This window comes from Oncorhynchus keta, chromosome 34 (assembly GCF_023373465.1).
Source record: "Oncorhynchus keta strain PuntledgeMale-10-30-2019 chromosome 34, Oket_V2, whole genome shotgun sequence".
Taxonomy (NCBI): Eukaryota; Metazoa; Chordata; class Actinopteri; order Salmoniformes; family Salmonidae; genus Oncorhynchus; species Oncorhynchus keta.
Window position 1 is genome coordinate 51,510,252 of NC_068454.1, and position 15,652 is coordinate 51,525,903.

The window sequence follows — 15,652 nt, forward strand, 5'->3', positions numbered from 1 at the left end:
TTTGTTCGATAAAGTCCTTCTTTATATTCCAAAAAGGTCTGTTTATTTGGCGCGTTTGATTCAGAAATCCACCTGTTCCAACTCGCCCAAGGATGCCTACAAAATGAATCTAAAAAGATAGGTGTAAACTTTGTCCAAACAATTCAAACACCATTTCTAATCCGACCTCAGGTACTCTAATATGTAAATAATAGATCAAATTTGAGACGAAATATACTGTGTTCAATACCGGAGAAAAAGAACGAGGAACGCACACTTATTCACTCGCGCCAAAAGACTAGAGTCCTTCTGAGGGATACTTCGAAAGAATTCTTCTTCATTTTTCCAAAAACAAGCATGAAACAATTTCTAAAGACTTGACATCTAGTGGAAGCCATAGGAACTACAATATGGGTCCTAATTATTAGACTTTCCCATAGAAAAGCATTGAAAAGTTCAATGACCTCAAAATAAAATTTTCCTAGATGGATTGTCCTCGGGTTTTCGCCTGCCAAATCAGTTCTGTTAAACTCACAGACATTATTGGAAAATACCATTATCCAATACTACCATGCATATGCATATCCTGGCTTCTGGGCCTGAGTTACAGGCAGTTTACTTTGGGCACCTCAATCATTCAAACTTCCGAATACTGCCCAAAAGCCTTAAAAAGTGAACCATTGAGATAACAGTATAACCAGCTTTGCTAGGGCAAGTAAAATGGTCAGTGTGAGGTGTTCTCCCATTTACTATTAGTAGATAGCAGGCACATTGAGCAGCCAGGCAACATTGGCTAAATCAGCTTATCAAGGGTGCGTTCATAAACTGTGTCAGAGTGTGCTCTGAGCCATTCGTAAATTCAGAGTGTTGTCAATTCGTAAATTCAGAGTGTTTCGTTCCCAGAGCATTTCGGGGCGCACACAGGATGCTCTGTTCAAGGAGTATAGTTGATCCGAGCATTCTGACTTCACAAAAGCATTTAAGCACCCAAGCTAATTGACTAAGGTTGATTAGCTACTTTCAGACCCAAATGGGAGAACACCTCACTCTGGCCATTTTACTTTCCAGAGCAAAACTGGTTATACTATTTTCATGTTATCTCAGAGAACAATGTGCGGGGGTAATATGTACATGTATATCTTGTTTGGGACAGGGGGCAGCATTTTCACTTTTGGATGAATAGCGTGCCTCCTACTCAGTCCCAGATGCTAATATATGCATATTATTAGTATTGGATAGAAAACACTCTGAAGTTTCTAAAACTGTTTGAATGATGTCTGTGAGTATAACAGAACTAATAGGAAGTGGGAAATCTGAGGTTTGTAGTTTTTGAACTCACCCCTATCGAATACACAGTGGGATATGGGTTATTTTGCACTTATTTTGCCCTTCCACTAGATGTCAACCGTCTTTAGAACATTGTTTCTGGCTTCTCGTGTGAAGGGGGGCAGGATAAGTTCTCAATCACGCGCTTTCACTTGAGAGGTAGCTCTCGTTCCATTGCTTTTCTACAGACAATGGAATTCTCCGGTTGGAACATTATTGAACTTTTATGATAAAAACATCCTAAAGATTGATTCTATACTTAGTTTGACAAGTTTCTTCGACCTGTAATATAACTTTTTGAACGTTTAGTCCGAATGGACCAGATCGTGCTTTTGTATTTGTTTACCAAACGCCCTAAAAAAAGAAGCTATTGGACACAATTGGACATAAATCATGGACATTATCGAGCAAAACAAGCATTTATTGTGGAACTGCGATTCCTGGGAATACATTCTGATGAAGATCAAAGGTAAGTGAATATTTATAATGCTATTTATGAATAATGTTGACTACCCAACATGGCGGATATTTCTCTGGTTGGTTTGGGTTCTGAGCGCCGTTCTCAGATTATGCTTTTTCCGCATATTTCTCTGGTTGGTTTGGGTTCTGAGCGCCGTTCTCAGATTATGCTTTTTCCGCAAAAAAAATTGAAATCTGACACAGCGGTTGCATTAAGGAGAAGTGTATCTAAAGTTTCATGTATAATAGTTGTATTTTCATCAACATTTATTATGAGTATTTCTGTGAATACATGTGGTTCTCTGCAATATCACTGCATGTTTTGGAACTACTGAACATAACACGCCAATGTAAAATAAGATTTTTGGATATAAATATGAACTTTACCGAACAAAACACACATGTATTGTGTAACATGAAGTCCTATGAGTGTCATCTGATGAAGATCAAAGGTTAGTGATTTATTTTCTCTCTATTTGTGCTTTTTGTGACGCCTCTCTTTGGTGGAAAAATGGCTGGGTTTTTCTGTGAGTTGGTGGTGACCTAACATAATCGTTTGTGGAGCTTTTGCTGTAAAGCACTTTTGAAATCAGACACTGTGGCTGGATTAACGAGAATTGTATCTTTAAAATGGTGCCCAATACTTGTGTGTTTGAGAAATTTGATTTATGAGATTTCTGTTCATTTGTATTTGCAATTTCATTCGCTGTTGGCGAGGGGTTCCGCTAGCGGAACGGGTTTCTAGACAGGATATAGTTAAAGTGACTATGCATAAATAATAAAACAGAGTAGCAGCAGCGTAAAAGGGTGGGGGGGAGAAATGCAAATAATGTGGGTAGCCATTTGATTAGCTGTTCGGGAGTCTTATGGCTTGGGGGTAGAAGCTGTTTAGAAGCCCTTTGGGACCTAGACTAGGCGCTCTGATACCGCTTCCGTGCAGTAGCAGGGAGAACAGTCTATGACTAGGGTGGCTGGAGACTGTTATAGAGGTCCTGGATGGCAGAAAGCTTGGTCCCAGTGATGTACTGGGACGTACGCACTACCCTCTGTAATGCCTTGCGGTCAGAGGCCAAGCAGTTGCCATGCCAGGCAGTGATGCAACCAGTCAGGATGCTCTCGATGGCGCAGATGTAGAACTTTATGAGGATCTGAGGACCCATGCCAAATCTTTTCAGCCTTCTGAGGGGAATATGCTTTGTCGTGCCCTCTTCACGACTGTCTTGGTGTTTTTGGACCATGGTAGTTTGTTGGTGATGGGGACACCAAGGAACTTGAAGCTCTCAACCTGCTCCACTACAGCCCCATCGATGAGAATAGGGGCGTGCTCGGTCCTCCTTTTCCTGTAGTCCACAATCATGTCCTTTGTCTTGATCACATTGAGGGAGAGGTTGCTGTCCTGGCACCACACAACCAGGTCTCCTACCTCCTCCCTAGAGTCTGTCTCATTGTTGTCGGTGATCAGGCTGTTGCGTCATCAGCTAACTTAATGATGGTGTTGGTGTCGTGCCTGGCCATGCAGTCATGAGTGAACAGGGAGTACAGGAGTACAGGAGCACCCACCCCTGGGGGGCCCCCGTGTTGAGGATTGGCGTGGCGGATATGTTGTTACCTACCTATCCTTACCACCTGGGGGCAGCCCATCAGGAAGTCCAGGATCCAGTTGCAGAGGGAAGTGTTTAGTCCCAGGGTCCTTAGCTACATTATGAGCTTTGAGGGCACTATGGTATTGAATGCTGAGCTCTATGTAGTCAATGAATAGCATTCTCACGTACGCTGAGAATGGCTGACCAACTGCAAATGTCTTCACTGACATTTTCAACCTGTCCCTGACCGAGTCTGTAATACCGATATGTTTCAAGCAGACCACCATAGTCCCTGTGCCCAAGAACACTAAGGTAACCTGCCTAAAGGACTACCGACCCGTAGCGTTCACGTCTGTAGCCATGAAGTGCTTTGAAAGGCTGGTCATGGCTCACATCAACACCATTATCCCAGAAACCCTAGACCCACTCCAATTTGCATACCGCCCCAACAGATCCACAGATGACGCAATCTCTATTGCACACTCGTTAACAAACAAAGAATGTTTGTGTTTGGTGAGTCCAGATCAGAGGCAGTAGGGATGAGCAGGCATGTTCTTTTGATAAGCATTAAAAATGTAAAGAGTACTTTTGGGTGTCAAGGGAAATGTATAGACTAAAAAATTAAGTATTTTCTTTAGGAATGTAGTGTAGTAAAAGTTGTCAAAAATATAAAAGTACAGTTACCCACCAAAAAACATGAAGTACTTTAAAGTATTTTTACTTAAAATACTGTGACGATTATGGAATTTTGGGTAACGATTCATTGTCATGGTAAAGGTGATTGTTTGCAAATGTTTGCTTATAATGCATCTCATGAAAATAGCTACAACAAACCTCATAAATACAACTCCGCTTTGGTGACACCCCTGTCTCAAAATCAAATGTTTAAAAAAAACAAATGAAGCTGCTACTCCCAATGGTGCAGTTCTACTCGTGAAATTATGACCAACTTTACCCACTTAATGTAAATATATATATATATATTAAAACAACTATATCTACTTGAAGTTGCAACCCCCTTCTCCTAAAATGTATTAAGGCAAGGCAAGTCAGTTAAGAACAAATTCTTAATTTCAATGACGGCCTAGGAACAGTGGCTTAACTGCCTGTTCAGGGGCAGAACGACAGATTTGTACCTTGTCAGCTCGGGGGTTTGAACTTGCAACCTTCCGGTTACTCGTCCAACGCTCTAACCACTAGGCTACCCTGCCGCCCCAATATGCAGAAAAAAAATAATGTTTATTGTCCATATTTGTTTATTACACAATAATTGTACTAGCCCTAATCCTACTTACACTTTTTAGTCCATTTTGGCACTGGAATAAATGCTTGACCAATATCGATAGGCCGTTTTCAACCAGATTATTATTACGTCCAATTGCTCTTAAATGATACGGGATCACTATCTAACACTTCTACCCCTCACCTCCTCTGCTCTGTCGGCTAACTGGCATAATCTGTGCCAATTTTTCTGTGACATCCCTCATTTTATGATTTCATATCATCTTAATGCCGAAGATTCTCGATATGAAGCGGCACAGTTTGTCAAAATGACTGCCTCGTGAGAATGTACTCTTATTATTAGAGCAGAGCCACTGTCTTCAATACCAGCAGCAACGTCAGTTATTGCTGGCAGGACATGCTAGAACATCCACACAGACAGACAAACAGTAACAGTGTCATTCCTAAGCATTTTGCTTTATAAACTCAGCAAAAAAAAAGAAACGTCCTCTCACTGTCAACTGAGTTTATTTCCAGCAAACTTAACATGAGTAAATTATTTGTATGAGCATAACAATACTCAACAACTGAGACATAAACTGAACAAGTTCCACAGACATGTGACTAACAAAGTGAAAAATGTGTCCCTGAAAAAAGGGGAGTCAAAATCAAAAGTAACAGTCAGTATCTGGTGTGGTCACCAGCTGCATTAAGTACTGCAGTGAATCTCCTCCGCATGGACTGTACCAGATTTGCCAGCTCTTGCTGTGAGATATTATCCAACTCTTCCACCAAGGCACCTGCAAGTTCCCAGACATTTCTGGGGGGGGGGAATGGCCCTAGCCCTCACCCTCCGATCCAACAGGTCCCAGACGTACTCAATGGGATTGAGATCCAGGCTCTTCGCTGGCCATGGCAGAACACTGACATTCCTGTCTTGCAGGAAATCACACAGAACAAGCAGTATGGCTGGTGGCATTGTCATGCTAGAGGGTGATGTCAGGATGAGCCTATGGGAAGGGTATCACATGAGGGAGGAGGATATCTTCCCTGTAACACACAGCGTTGAGATTGCCTGCAATGACAACAAGCTCAGTCCGATGATGCTGTGGCACACCGCCCTAGACCATGATGGATCCTCCACCTCCAAACAATCCCTCTTCAGAGTACAGGCCTCGGTGTAACGCTCATTCTTTCAACGATAAACTCGAATCTGACCACCACCCCTGGTGAGACAAAACCGCAACTCGTCAGTGAAGAGCACTTTTTGCCAGTCCTGTCTGGTCCAGCGAGGTTGGGTTTGTGCCCATAGGCGACGTTGCTGCCGGTGATGTAAGGCAGGTCCTCACCAGACAACCGGCCTACAAGCCCTCAGTCCAGCCTCTCTCAGCCTATTGCGGACAGTCTGAGAACTGATGGAGGGATTGTGCGTTCCTGGTGTAACTCAGGCAGTTGTTGTTGCCATCCTGTACCTGTCCCGCAGGTGTGATATTCGGATGTACCGATCCTGTGCAGGTGATGTTACACGTGGTCTGCCACTGTGAGGACGATCAGCTGTCCATCCTGTCTCCCTGTAGCGCTCTCTTAGGAGTCTCACAGTACGGACATTGCAACGTATTGTCCTATCCACATCTGCAATCCTCATGCCTCCTTGCAGCATGCCTAAGGCAAGTTCACACAGATGAGCAGGGACCCTGGGCATTTTTCTTTTTGTGTTTTTCAGAGTCAGTAGACAGGCCTCTTTAGTGTCCTAGGTTTTCATAACTGTGACCTTAATTGCCTACCGTCTGTAAGCTGTTCCACAGGTGCATGTTCATGAATTGTTTATGGTTCATTGAACAAGCATGGGAAACAGTGTTGAAACCCTTTACAATGAAGATCTGTGAAGTTATTTGGATTTTTACAAATTATCTTTGAAGGACAGGGTCCTGAAAAAGGGATGTTTCTTTTTTTTGTTGAGTTTAGATGAGAGCAACCCCTTGACGCCAGTTAAATGCATGCTATGTATCCACTCATGTTTCTCATGAGCTTGATTGAGTGGATTATGAAATATGCACTGAGTATCATACTCTACATGTTTAGCTTAGATACCGGCCTCAGAGTCAGCTGGGTCTGTAGTCATATTGGGTTAATTTTTCGAGACGTTAATTTGGTTCAAGACTATTACAAAGAGACCAGTGAGTGCGAATGAATAATAGAGGTAAAAGTATAAGAGAGGTGGTTGCACAAATCATTACAAAAAATAAAAAGCGATCAATGTTGTTTTTGGACCCACAGAGGGGAAACACTTCCACCACGAGCCAGACCAACCAACATCTGGAGGGAGAGAGAAAAGCAAGAGAAGAGAAATCAATTTGTCCTGGACAGATCAGATAACTTCCCTCTTAATCTAAGCAGCACTATTTGTGTGGTCCTGGGTGGAATTGTGGATAGCCAATGAAAAGACAGAGAGGGAGTGGTTTGTCTCAGAGCAGGCTACCAGTGTGGTGCTATAACCCCCTAGGTGTCCCCCAGACCATCCTCCTCCCGTCCTCCCCAGCCTTGTGTGATTAAGCAGTGTACTTATGCGAGGAGTGCTGTGCTCTGCAGTCCTGTCTCTGCTCCCCTTCCCACTGATATATTAATGTGGCAAGGCTACGTGGATGGGTGCCAGACCCCGACTGGGTTAGTCATCTTACAGGCAGCGAAAAATCTAACTTATCCATGTGTGTTTTTTTATGAATTTCAGCTTGACACCAAGTGCCGTGATTTGTATGCCCCGTCAAGGCAGGCACGCTCTTCGGCAGGGGCCCCATTCATCTTCCTCTCTGTCTCTGACTCTCAGCTTATTCTATATAGCCTGAGTAGCCAGGCTACCCAGAGAATGCAAAGTGTTGTTGGTTTTCCAATTGTTTCTTTTGAACAGAACCATTATTGTTTTGGTTTCGTTCCACTGTTCCAACCAGCAAAATAAAGTTCTGAGACGGTTTGAACCCCCAAAAAGTACTGGTTTATATCGTTCCTTTCTGTTTCTTTTTAAAACCTCTGCAATCGACATTTAGCTCGACATTAAATTACTTCACCAATCCGTGAGGCTAGAACAGCTTGCTATGGAGCAGGTAAGCAATTGAATCTGTATAGGAAAGTCGTTAAGAGCAAATTGTATTTTGCAGTAACAGCATGGTTTAATCATAATGAAATATAAGCACATACACTGTGCTGCCAGTCATGGTGTAGGGTGTGAGATGCAACTGAAATTTTGCGGCTGAGAAGAGAGCAAGAGAGGATGGAGGAAGCTTGCCTTGAAGCGCTGGGCATTTTGTTATGACATGCATTTTCTGAATTAGGCCCACAGAATTATACCTACGTTGGAATGACTTCTATGGAGGAACTTTGAATTTCTTTGAACTTCCCAGATCGTTTAAAGTTGGACCAGAGCAAACATTAGCTTGATAGCTAACAAGCTTGTGTGTGCAGAGCAGCACTAGAATGAAAAACACATCTTACCTTTTTGTTGTTAATAAATCCAACGTGAAATGCGATAACTACAGTATAGTGTATAGTGTTCAACTAGCATTGAAAAATTTAAATGCGTTATTTTAATAAACATGTCTCCATAATTTCTGAATCATGCTTGTAACATTGTCAGTAGGCTACAGTAACATGCTTCAGAAGGGAGGGGCAGGTAGCCCACACACACACAGGCAAAGATTTCCAGCTGCCTGGCAGACGTTGGAATAATTTGAGAAAGAGTGAGGGCTTTGCATAGGCGCTTTGTTGCAATTTTGGGGAACTGAAAATAATGCCTGCAACGTAAAAGAACATTATTAACTGGATCCCAAGCTTTTAAACAAGAGTAGGCCGTCATTGTAAATAAGAATTTGTTCTTAACTGACTTGCCTATTTAAATAAACATTAAATAAATGTAATAAATGAAATAAACGGTTCTGTTGCAGAACTGTATACTTTAGTTTCCAATTCGGGTTCTGTTTGTCAAATAATTTAGTTATTTTCCGGTTTTCTGTTCTGTTCCCAGAACCAGTTCCAACCCTTGCTTTAAAGTCAAGGCCGAATCAACATAACATCGCTTCATCTGTGCAACCAGCAGACACACATGGAGAAGTGCGGGGGGAGTCCAATCACTCGTATGATGATCCACAGACAAACACACCACTGTAATTGGCTAATTGGAAGAAAATCATGCTGATGTTGGGCGCTGCAACACCCCAGTTCACAGACTAAATAATAAATAGCGTGTAAATCTCTGTTGACACAATCAGATGTTCCTAGTGAAGCGTCACAGTTCCATTTGACCTATTTTAATTATCTGCATGTGATTTAATAATTCTCATTTCAAGCCATTCCACTTAATGATTTGCCTCATAACAATTCATATTTGCAAACATGGTTTTGTTGCATGTGTGTTGTGTATGACACACTATTGTGTTGTACCCATCTTAATGTTGAAAAGTCATTTTCATGGCATATACAGTGTTTAATATTATGGTGTTTCCATTCAGAAAAAAAGGAGAGAAAAAAAGAAACCCTAAGGGTTTCCATTAGGATGGAATGGAAAATATGGTGCTGTACAATGTGACGGTCGGGAGTAGTCTACAGGATTGGAGGATTCTAAATTGTTTGCCTTCATTAGACAACTTTGTTCCAATATTTCTGTAAATCAGTGATATTGATTCCCATAGTAATTCATTACGGATCCATAACTAAATCAAAATCTGCATTTTGAAAGAGTATTTTTTTATCAATGAAATGTGGTTATTCGTTTATTAGGCTACTGTACAGTCTACAATACATACTGTAGTAAATATGTGAAAGTGCCTAATTCCTTACACAAGGGAGAGCAGGCCATGCCTGTACTACAGAATGTAGGGCACGCAGGAGACCAGTATTATTTCATAGTTGTGATGTCTTCACTATTATTCCACAATGTAGAAAATAGTAAAAATAAAGAAGAATCGTGGAATGATTGTCCAAACTTTTGACTGGTGCTTAAAAGTATCTAATTGAAATACAATCCTGTGATGCAGATGAAGGGAAATAGAAATGCATAGTTTTTTTCTCTATATATGAATTACAAATGAATCATGTTTCTATTAGAGGTCGACCGATTAATCGGAATGGGCGATAAATCGGCCCTAAGTATTCATAAATCTGAATTTTTGGACACCGATCATGGCCGATTACATTGCACTCCACGAGGAGACTGCGTGGCAGGCTGACTACCTGTTATGCAAGTGCAGCAAGGAGCCAAGGTAAGGTGCTAGCTAGCATTAAATGTATCTTAACATAATCACTAGTTAACTACACGTGGTTGATGATAATACTAGTTTATCTAGCTTGTCCTATGTTGCATATAATCGATGCGTTGCCAGTTAATTTATCATTGAATCACAGCCTACTTCGCCAAACGGTTGATTTAACAAGCGCATTTGCGAAAAAAGCACTGTCGTTGCACCAATGTGTACCTAACCATAAACATCAACGTCTTTCTTAAAATCAATACACAAGTATATACTTTTAAACCTGCACATTTAGTTAATATTGCCTGCTAAGATGAATTTCTTATAATTTATTTGTGTCAGTTCTCTTGCGTTCTGTGCAACAGAGTCAGGGTATACGCAGCAGTTTGGGCCGCCTGGCTCGTTACGAACTAATTTGCCAAAAGCTGCTTTTCAACCACTCCATAAATTTCTTGTTAACAAACTATAGTTTTGGAAAGTCGGTTAGGACATCTACTTTGTGCATGACACAAGTCAATTTTTCCACGATTGTTTACAGACATATTATTTCACTATATCACAATTTCATTGTTCAAAGGTTTACATAAACTAAATTGACTGTGCCTTTAAACAGCTTGGAAAATTCCTGAAAATTATGTCATGGCTTTAGAAGCTGATAGGCTAATTTACATAATTTGAGTCAATTGGAGGTGTACCTGTGGGTGTATTTCAAGGCCTAAATTCAAACTCAGTGCCACTTTGCTTGATATCATGGGAAAATCAAAAGAAATCAGCCAAGACCTCAGAAAAACAACTGCAGACCTCCAAAAGTCTGGTTCATCCTTGGGAGCAGTTTCCAAACGCCTGAAGGTACCACGTTCATCTGTACAAACAATAGTTCGCAAGTATGAACACCATGGGAACACAGAGCTGTCATACCGCTCAGGAAGGAGACACGTTATGTCTCCTAGAAATTAAAGTACTTTGGTGCGAAAAGTGCAAATCAATCCCAGAACAACAGCAAAGGACCTTGTGATGATGCTGGAGGAAACAGGTACAAAAGTATCTATATCCACAGTAAAATGAGTCTTATACCAACATAAACTGAAAGGCCACTCAGCATGGAAGAAGCCACTGCTCCAAAACCGCCATTAAAAAAAACAGACTACGGTTTGCATCTGCACATAGGGACAAAGATCATACTTTTTGGAGAAATGTCCTCTGGTCTGATGAAACAAAAATTTAACTGTTTGGCCATAATGACAATCGTTATGTTTGGAGGAAAAATGGGGAAGCCGAAGAACACAATCCCAAACGTGAAGCACGGGGGTGGCAGCATCATGTTGTGGGGGTGCTTTGCTGCAGGAGGGACTGGTGCACTTCACAAAATAGATGGCATCATGAGGGAGGAAAATTATGTGAATATATTGAAGCAACATCTCAAGACATCAGTCAGGAAGTTAAAGCTTGGTCGCAAATGGGTCTTCCAAATGGACAATGACCCCAAGCATACCTCCAAAGTTGTGGCAAAATGGCTTAAGGACAACAAAGTCAAGGTATTGGAGTGGCTATCACAAAGCCCTGACCTCAATCCCATAGAAAATGTGTGGGTAGAACTGAAAAAGCGTGTGCGAGCAAAGAGGCCTGCAAACCTGACTCAGTTACATCAGCTCTGTCAGGAGGAATGGGCTAAAATTCACTCAACTTATTGTGGGAAGCTTGTGGAAGGCTACCCGAAACATATAACAATATAAAGGCAATGCTACCAAATACTAATTGAGTGCATGTAAACTTCTGACCCACTAGGAATGTGATGAAAGAAATAAAAGCTGAAAGAAATAATTCACTCTACTATTATTCTGACATTTCACAATCTTAAAATAAAGTGGTGATCCTAACTGACCTAAAACAGGGATTTTTACTAGGATTAAATGTCAGGAATAGTGAAAAGCTTAGTTTAAATGTATTTGGCTAAGGTGTATGTAAACTTCAAACTTCAACTGTATTATTTAGTATACAATACCAGTCAAAAGTTAGGTCACACCTACTCATTCAAGGGTTTTACTTTATATTTACTATTTTCTACATTGTAGAATAATAGTGAAGACATCAAAACTATGAAATAGCACATATGGAATAATGTAGTAACCCCAAAAGGGTTAAACAAATCAATATATATTACATTTTAGATTCTTCAAAGTAGCCACCATTTGCCTTGACGATAGCTTTGCACACTCTTGGCCTTCTCTCAACCAGCTTCACATGGAATGCTTTTCCAACAGTTTTGAAGGAGTTCCCACATATGCTGAGCACTTGTTGGCTGCTTTCCTTCTCTCAACAAGCTTCATGAGGTAGTCACCTGGAATGCATTTCAATTAACAGGTGTCCCTTCTTAAAAGTTAATTTGTGGAATTTCTTTCCTTCTTAATGTGTTTGAGCCAATCAGTGTTGTGATAAGGTAGTGGTGTGGTATACGGAAGATATCCCTATTTGGCAAAAAGGCCAAGTTCATATTCGGGCAAGAACAGCTCAAATAAGCAAAGAGAAACGACAGTCCATCATTACTTTAAGACATAAAGGTCAGTCAATGTGGAACATTTCAAGAACTATGAGCGTTTATTCAAGTGCAGTTACAAAAACCATAAAGCGCTATGATGAAACTGGCCCTCATGGGGACTTTCACAAGAAAGAAAGACCTCTGCTGCAGAGGATAAATGCATTAGTTAACTGCACCTCAAATTGTAGCCCAATCTGGGGGTGGCAGGTAGCCTAGTGGTTCAAATTTTTAAGAACTGACTTGTTGGAAAGGTGGCATCTTATGACGGTGCCACATTGAAAGTCACTGAGCCTGTCAGTAAGGCCATCTACTGACAATGTTTGACTATGGAGATTGCATGGCTTGGTGCTCAATTTTATTCACGTCAGCAACGGTTGTGTCTAGAATATCCAAATCCACTCATTTGAATGGGTGTCCACATACTTTTGTATATATAGTGTAGGTGTTCCTCCAGGTGGGAGAGGGTGTGGACTGTAGAGTGTGGACTGCAATACAGATTGAGTCATCTGTGGAGGCCTTATGCAAATTGGAATGGGTCCAGGGTGTTTGGGATGATGTGAGCCATACCAGCCTTTCTGGCTACAGATGTGAGTGCTATGGGTCAATAGTCATTTAGACAGTTACCTTGGCGTTCTTGGGCATAGGGCCTGCTTGAAACATGAAGGTATTACAGACTGGGTCCGGTTGAAAATGTCAGTGTAGCCACTTGCCAGCACATGTTCTCAATCAAAGCATGATTTTCCCTCAGTCTGCATATTTCCATCAGATAAGAGGCTTTAAAACTCAACACAAAACATCGGTAAATCTGTATCCACATTTACACGTTGGGATGCAATTTCATGTCCAGAAATATTAATCTAGAATTAAAGTAGCAAACTATACGACGCACTGTTTGAATAGCCGTTTCCAAGGGGGAAATACGGGCTATAAACGATTAGGCGAATATACCAATAACATACCCTAGACTACCCTCCCTTTGCATACCATAAAGCTATAACAAAAAGCGGGAATGTGAGGATGATTCTGATCTGGAATGTAGAGAGGCAAGTCTTTCTCACAAAGCAAGCACTAGATTCGTAGCAATCTAATAAAAAACACATTTTCATAACGAAGTTGTCTATATTCTTATGAAGATCCCATTATCTCGCCTCTTGACAATTATCTCAGTAAGCCCTCTTCATTATCTAATAAATCGAACCTTCCATCTCCTATGAATAAAGTTAACTGCGGGAAACATACTGCGACACATTTCACACCCCTTTTCAGGCTCAACACAGCGATTTAGAGCTAGCCAAACTGGATGCATCGCTTCCCAAGTGCGCAGTGACTTGAAAACAGGAAGAAATGTCTCTTTACCTGTTGGTCCCTCTATGCCTTCGGCGTAGATTTGAACGGCCAGGAGCAGCAGAAAAGCGCAGGTGTTCATTGTGCTGTTTTAGTCCAGTTTGGAATAGCTGCAGAAATCATTTCAGTGACTCCTCGAGGACCGATCTGCAAGTTGTGGACTCCAGCCTATCGATTCCCGAATTCTTGCTGAAACGTGGGTGCGAGACAACGGCAGTAGTTCAAGCCGTAATAACTGACGTCAGGATAAACAGTACAAAACATTTTCTCTCTTCCCCCCAAGCACACTTTCTGTGTGATTGTGTGTGATTAAAAATATGCGACGGACGCCTCCAAGTGGCACCTTCTTGCAACTATTCTGGCGCTTGAAGATTTTTCTGAGGTAAGATTGAACTCGCTACATGTCTTGCTCCGTGTGTCTGTGTCTCGCCAAGCATTCACGTACATCCACCTAGTCCCTTGCAACAAACAGCCTAGTCTCCATCAAAATATAGTAGCTGATTGGTTCTGGGTGTTGAGGTTATCCACCTGATGATCTCCCAAAAGATGTCACACCAGATCCACTCTGACCAGTGGCTCAAAGTAGCCTCAACAATGGATTCACTGGTGGCTTTATGATCACAGGTGAGATGAGCAGATCTGCCACAATGAACACAGTCTGTCAGTCTATCTGCAGAATGGAAAACAGATTAATTATCCAAACAGCTTCACAGGTTGAGTGGATAAGGCAATTTCTTTTAGCACACAACAAAAGACCAGGTGGCTGGCTTCTTTCTATGTCATAACTTGGGGAAGGGAAGGGACATAGATATCCAAATATTAATCCATCTATCAATATAAATGTACTCTGTATAGCTCAGTCCATATGACATTGTACTGTGTAGGCTATGGGTATGTGTGACTTGTTCAGAGGTGCATATCTTTACTCCCTAAAGGATGCACCCAGAAAAAAACATACCTTATTGAACTGTGGGGACTGAAGAGACACATGCACAAACAGACTCACATACACATGATTACATACACACAAGTACACATGGATTTTGTTGTTGGCGTAGATATATGGTAGTAGAGGGCACACAATGTGTTGTGAAATCTGTTGTAAAATGTAATGTAACGTTTTTAATCGTGTATACATGTCTGCCTTCATTTTTCTGGACCCCAGGAAGAGATGAGAAAATTCTTAAATTAGAGACTTTAACAGATCAGTAACATGTGTTGCAGATACAGTGTTTGATAACCTGCAAAATCGTCAGTGTTTCCTACTAACAAAGCATGTAGAGGTCTGTCATTTTTAATCATAGGTACACTTCAACTGTGAGAGACTGAATCTAAAACAAAAATCCAGAAAATAACATTGTATGATTTTTAAGTAATTCATTTGCATTTTATTGCATGACAATAGTATTTGATCACCTACCAACCAGTAAGAATTCCAGCTCTCACAGACCTGTTAGTTTTTCTTTAAGAAGCCCTCCTGTTCTTCACTCATTACCTGTATTAACTGCACCTGTTTGAACTCGTTACCTGTATAAAAGACACCTGTCCACACACTCAATTAAACAGACTCCAACCTCTCCACAATGGCCAAGACCAGAGAGCTGTGTCAGGACATCAGGGATAAAATTGTAGACCTGCACAAGGCTGGGATGGGCTACAGGAAATAGGCAAGCAGCTTGGTGAGAAGGCAACAACTGTTGGCGCAATTATTAGAAAATGAAAGAAGTTCAAGATGACAGTCAATCACCCTCGGTCTGGGACTCCATGCAAGATCTCACCTCGTGGGGCATCAATGATCATGAGGAAGGTGAGGGATCAGCCCAGAACTACACGGCAGGACCTGGTCAATGACCTAAAGAGAGCTGGAACCACAGTCTCAAAGAAAACTATTAGTAACACACTACAGTGGCTCTGGATGAAGAGGAAAGACCCCTGCTGGGCCCCGAAGTGAGAGGGCCAGGAGGTAT

At 41.4% G+C, this 15,652-nt stretch overlaps 1 protein-coding gene across 9 annotated transcripts in view; it reads right to left on the minus strand.

Moving 5' to 3' along the window:
- Positions 1–14,344, minus strand: part of ptprub (protein tyrosine phosphatase receptor type Ub) — a 342,049-nt gene extending 327,705 nt beyond the window's left edge. For all 9 annotated transcript variants that reach the window (XM_052494008.1, XM_052494003.1, XM_052494010.1 and 6 more), the window contains exon 1: positions 13,698–14,344. In XM_052494008.1, coding sequence (XP_052349968.1) covers positions 13,698–13,767 — 70 coding nt within the window. In that variant the 5' untranslated portion in view covers positions 13,768–14,344. The remainder of the gene's footprint in view (positions 1–13,697) is intronic.
- Between the last annotated feature and the right edge of the window lie 1,308 nt (positions 14,345–15,652).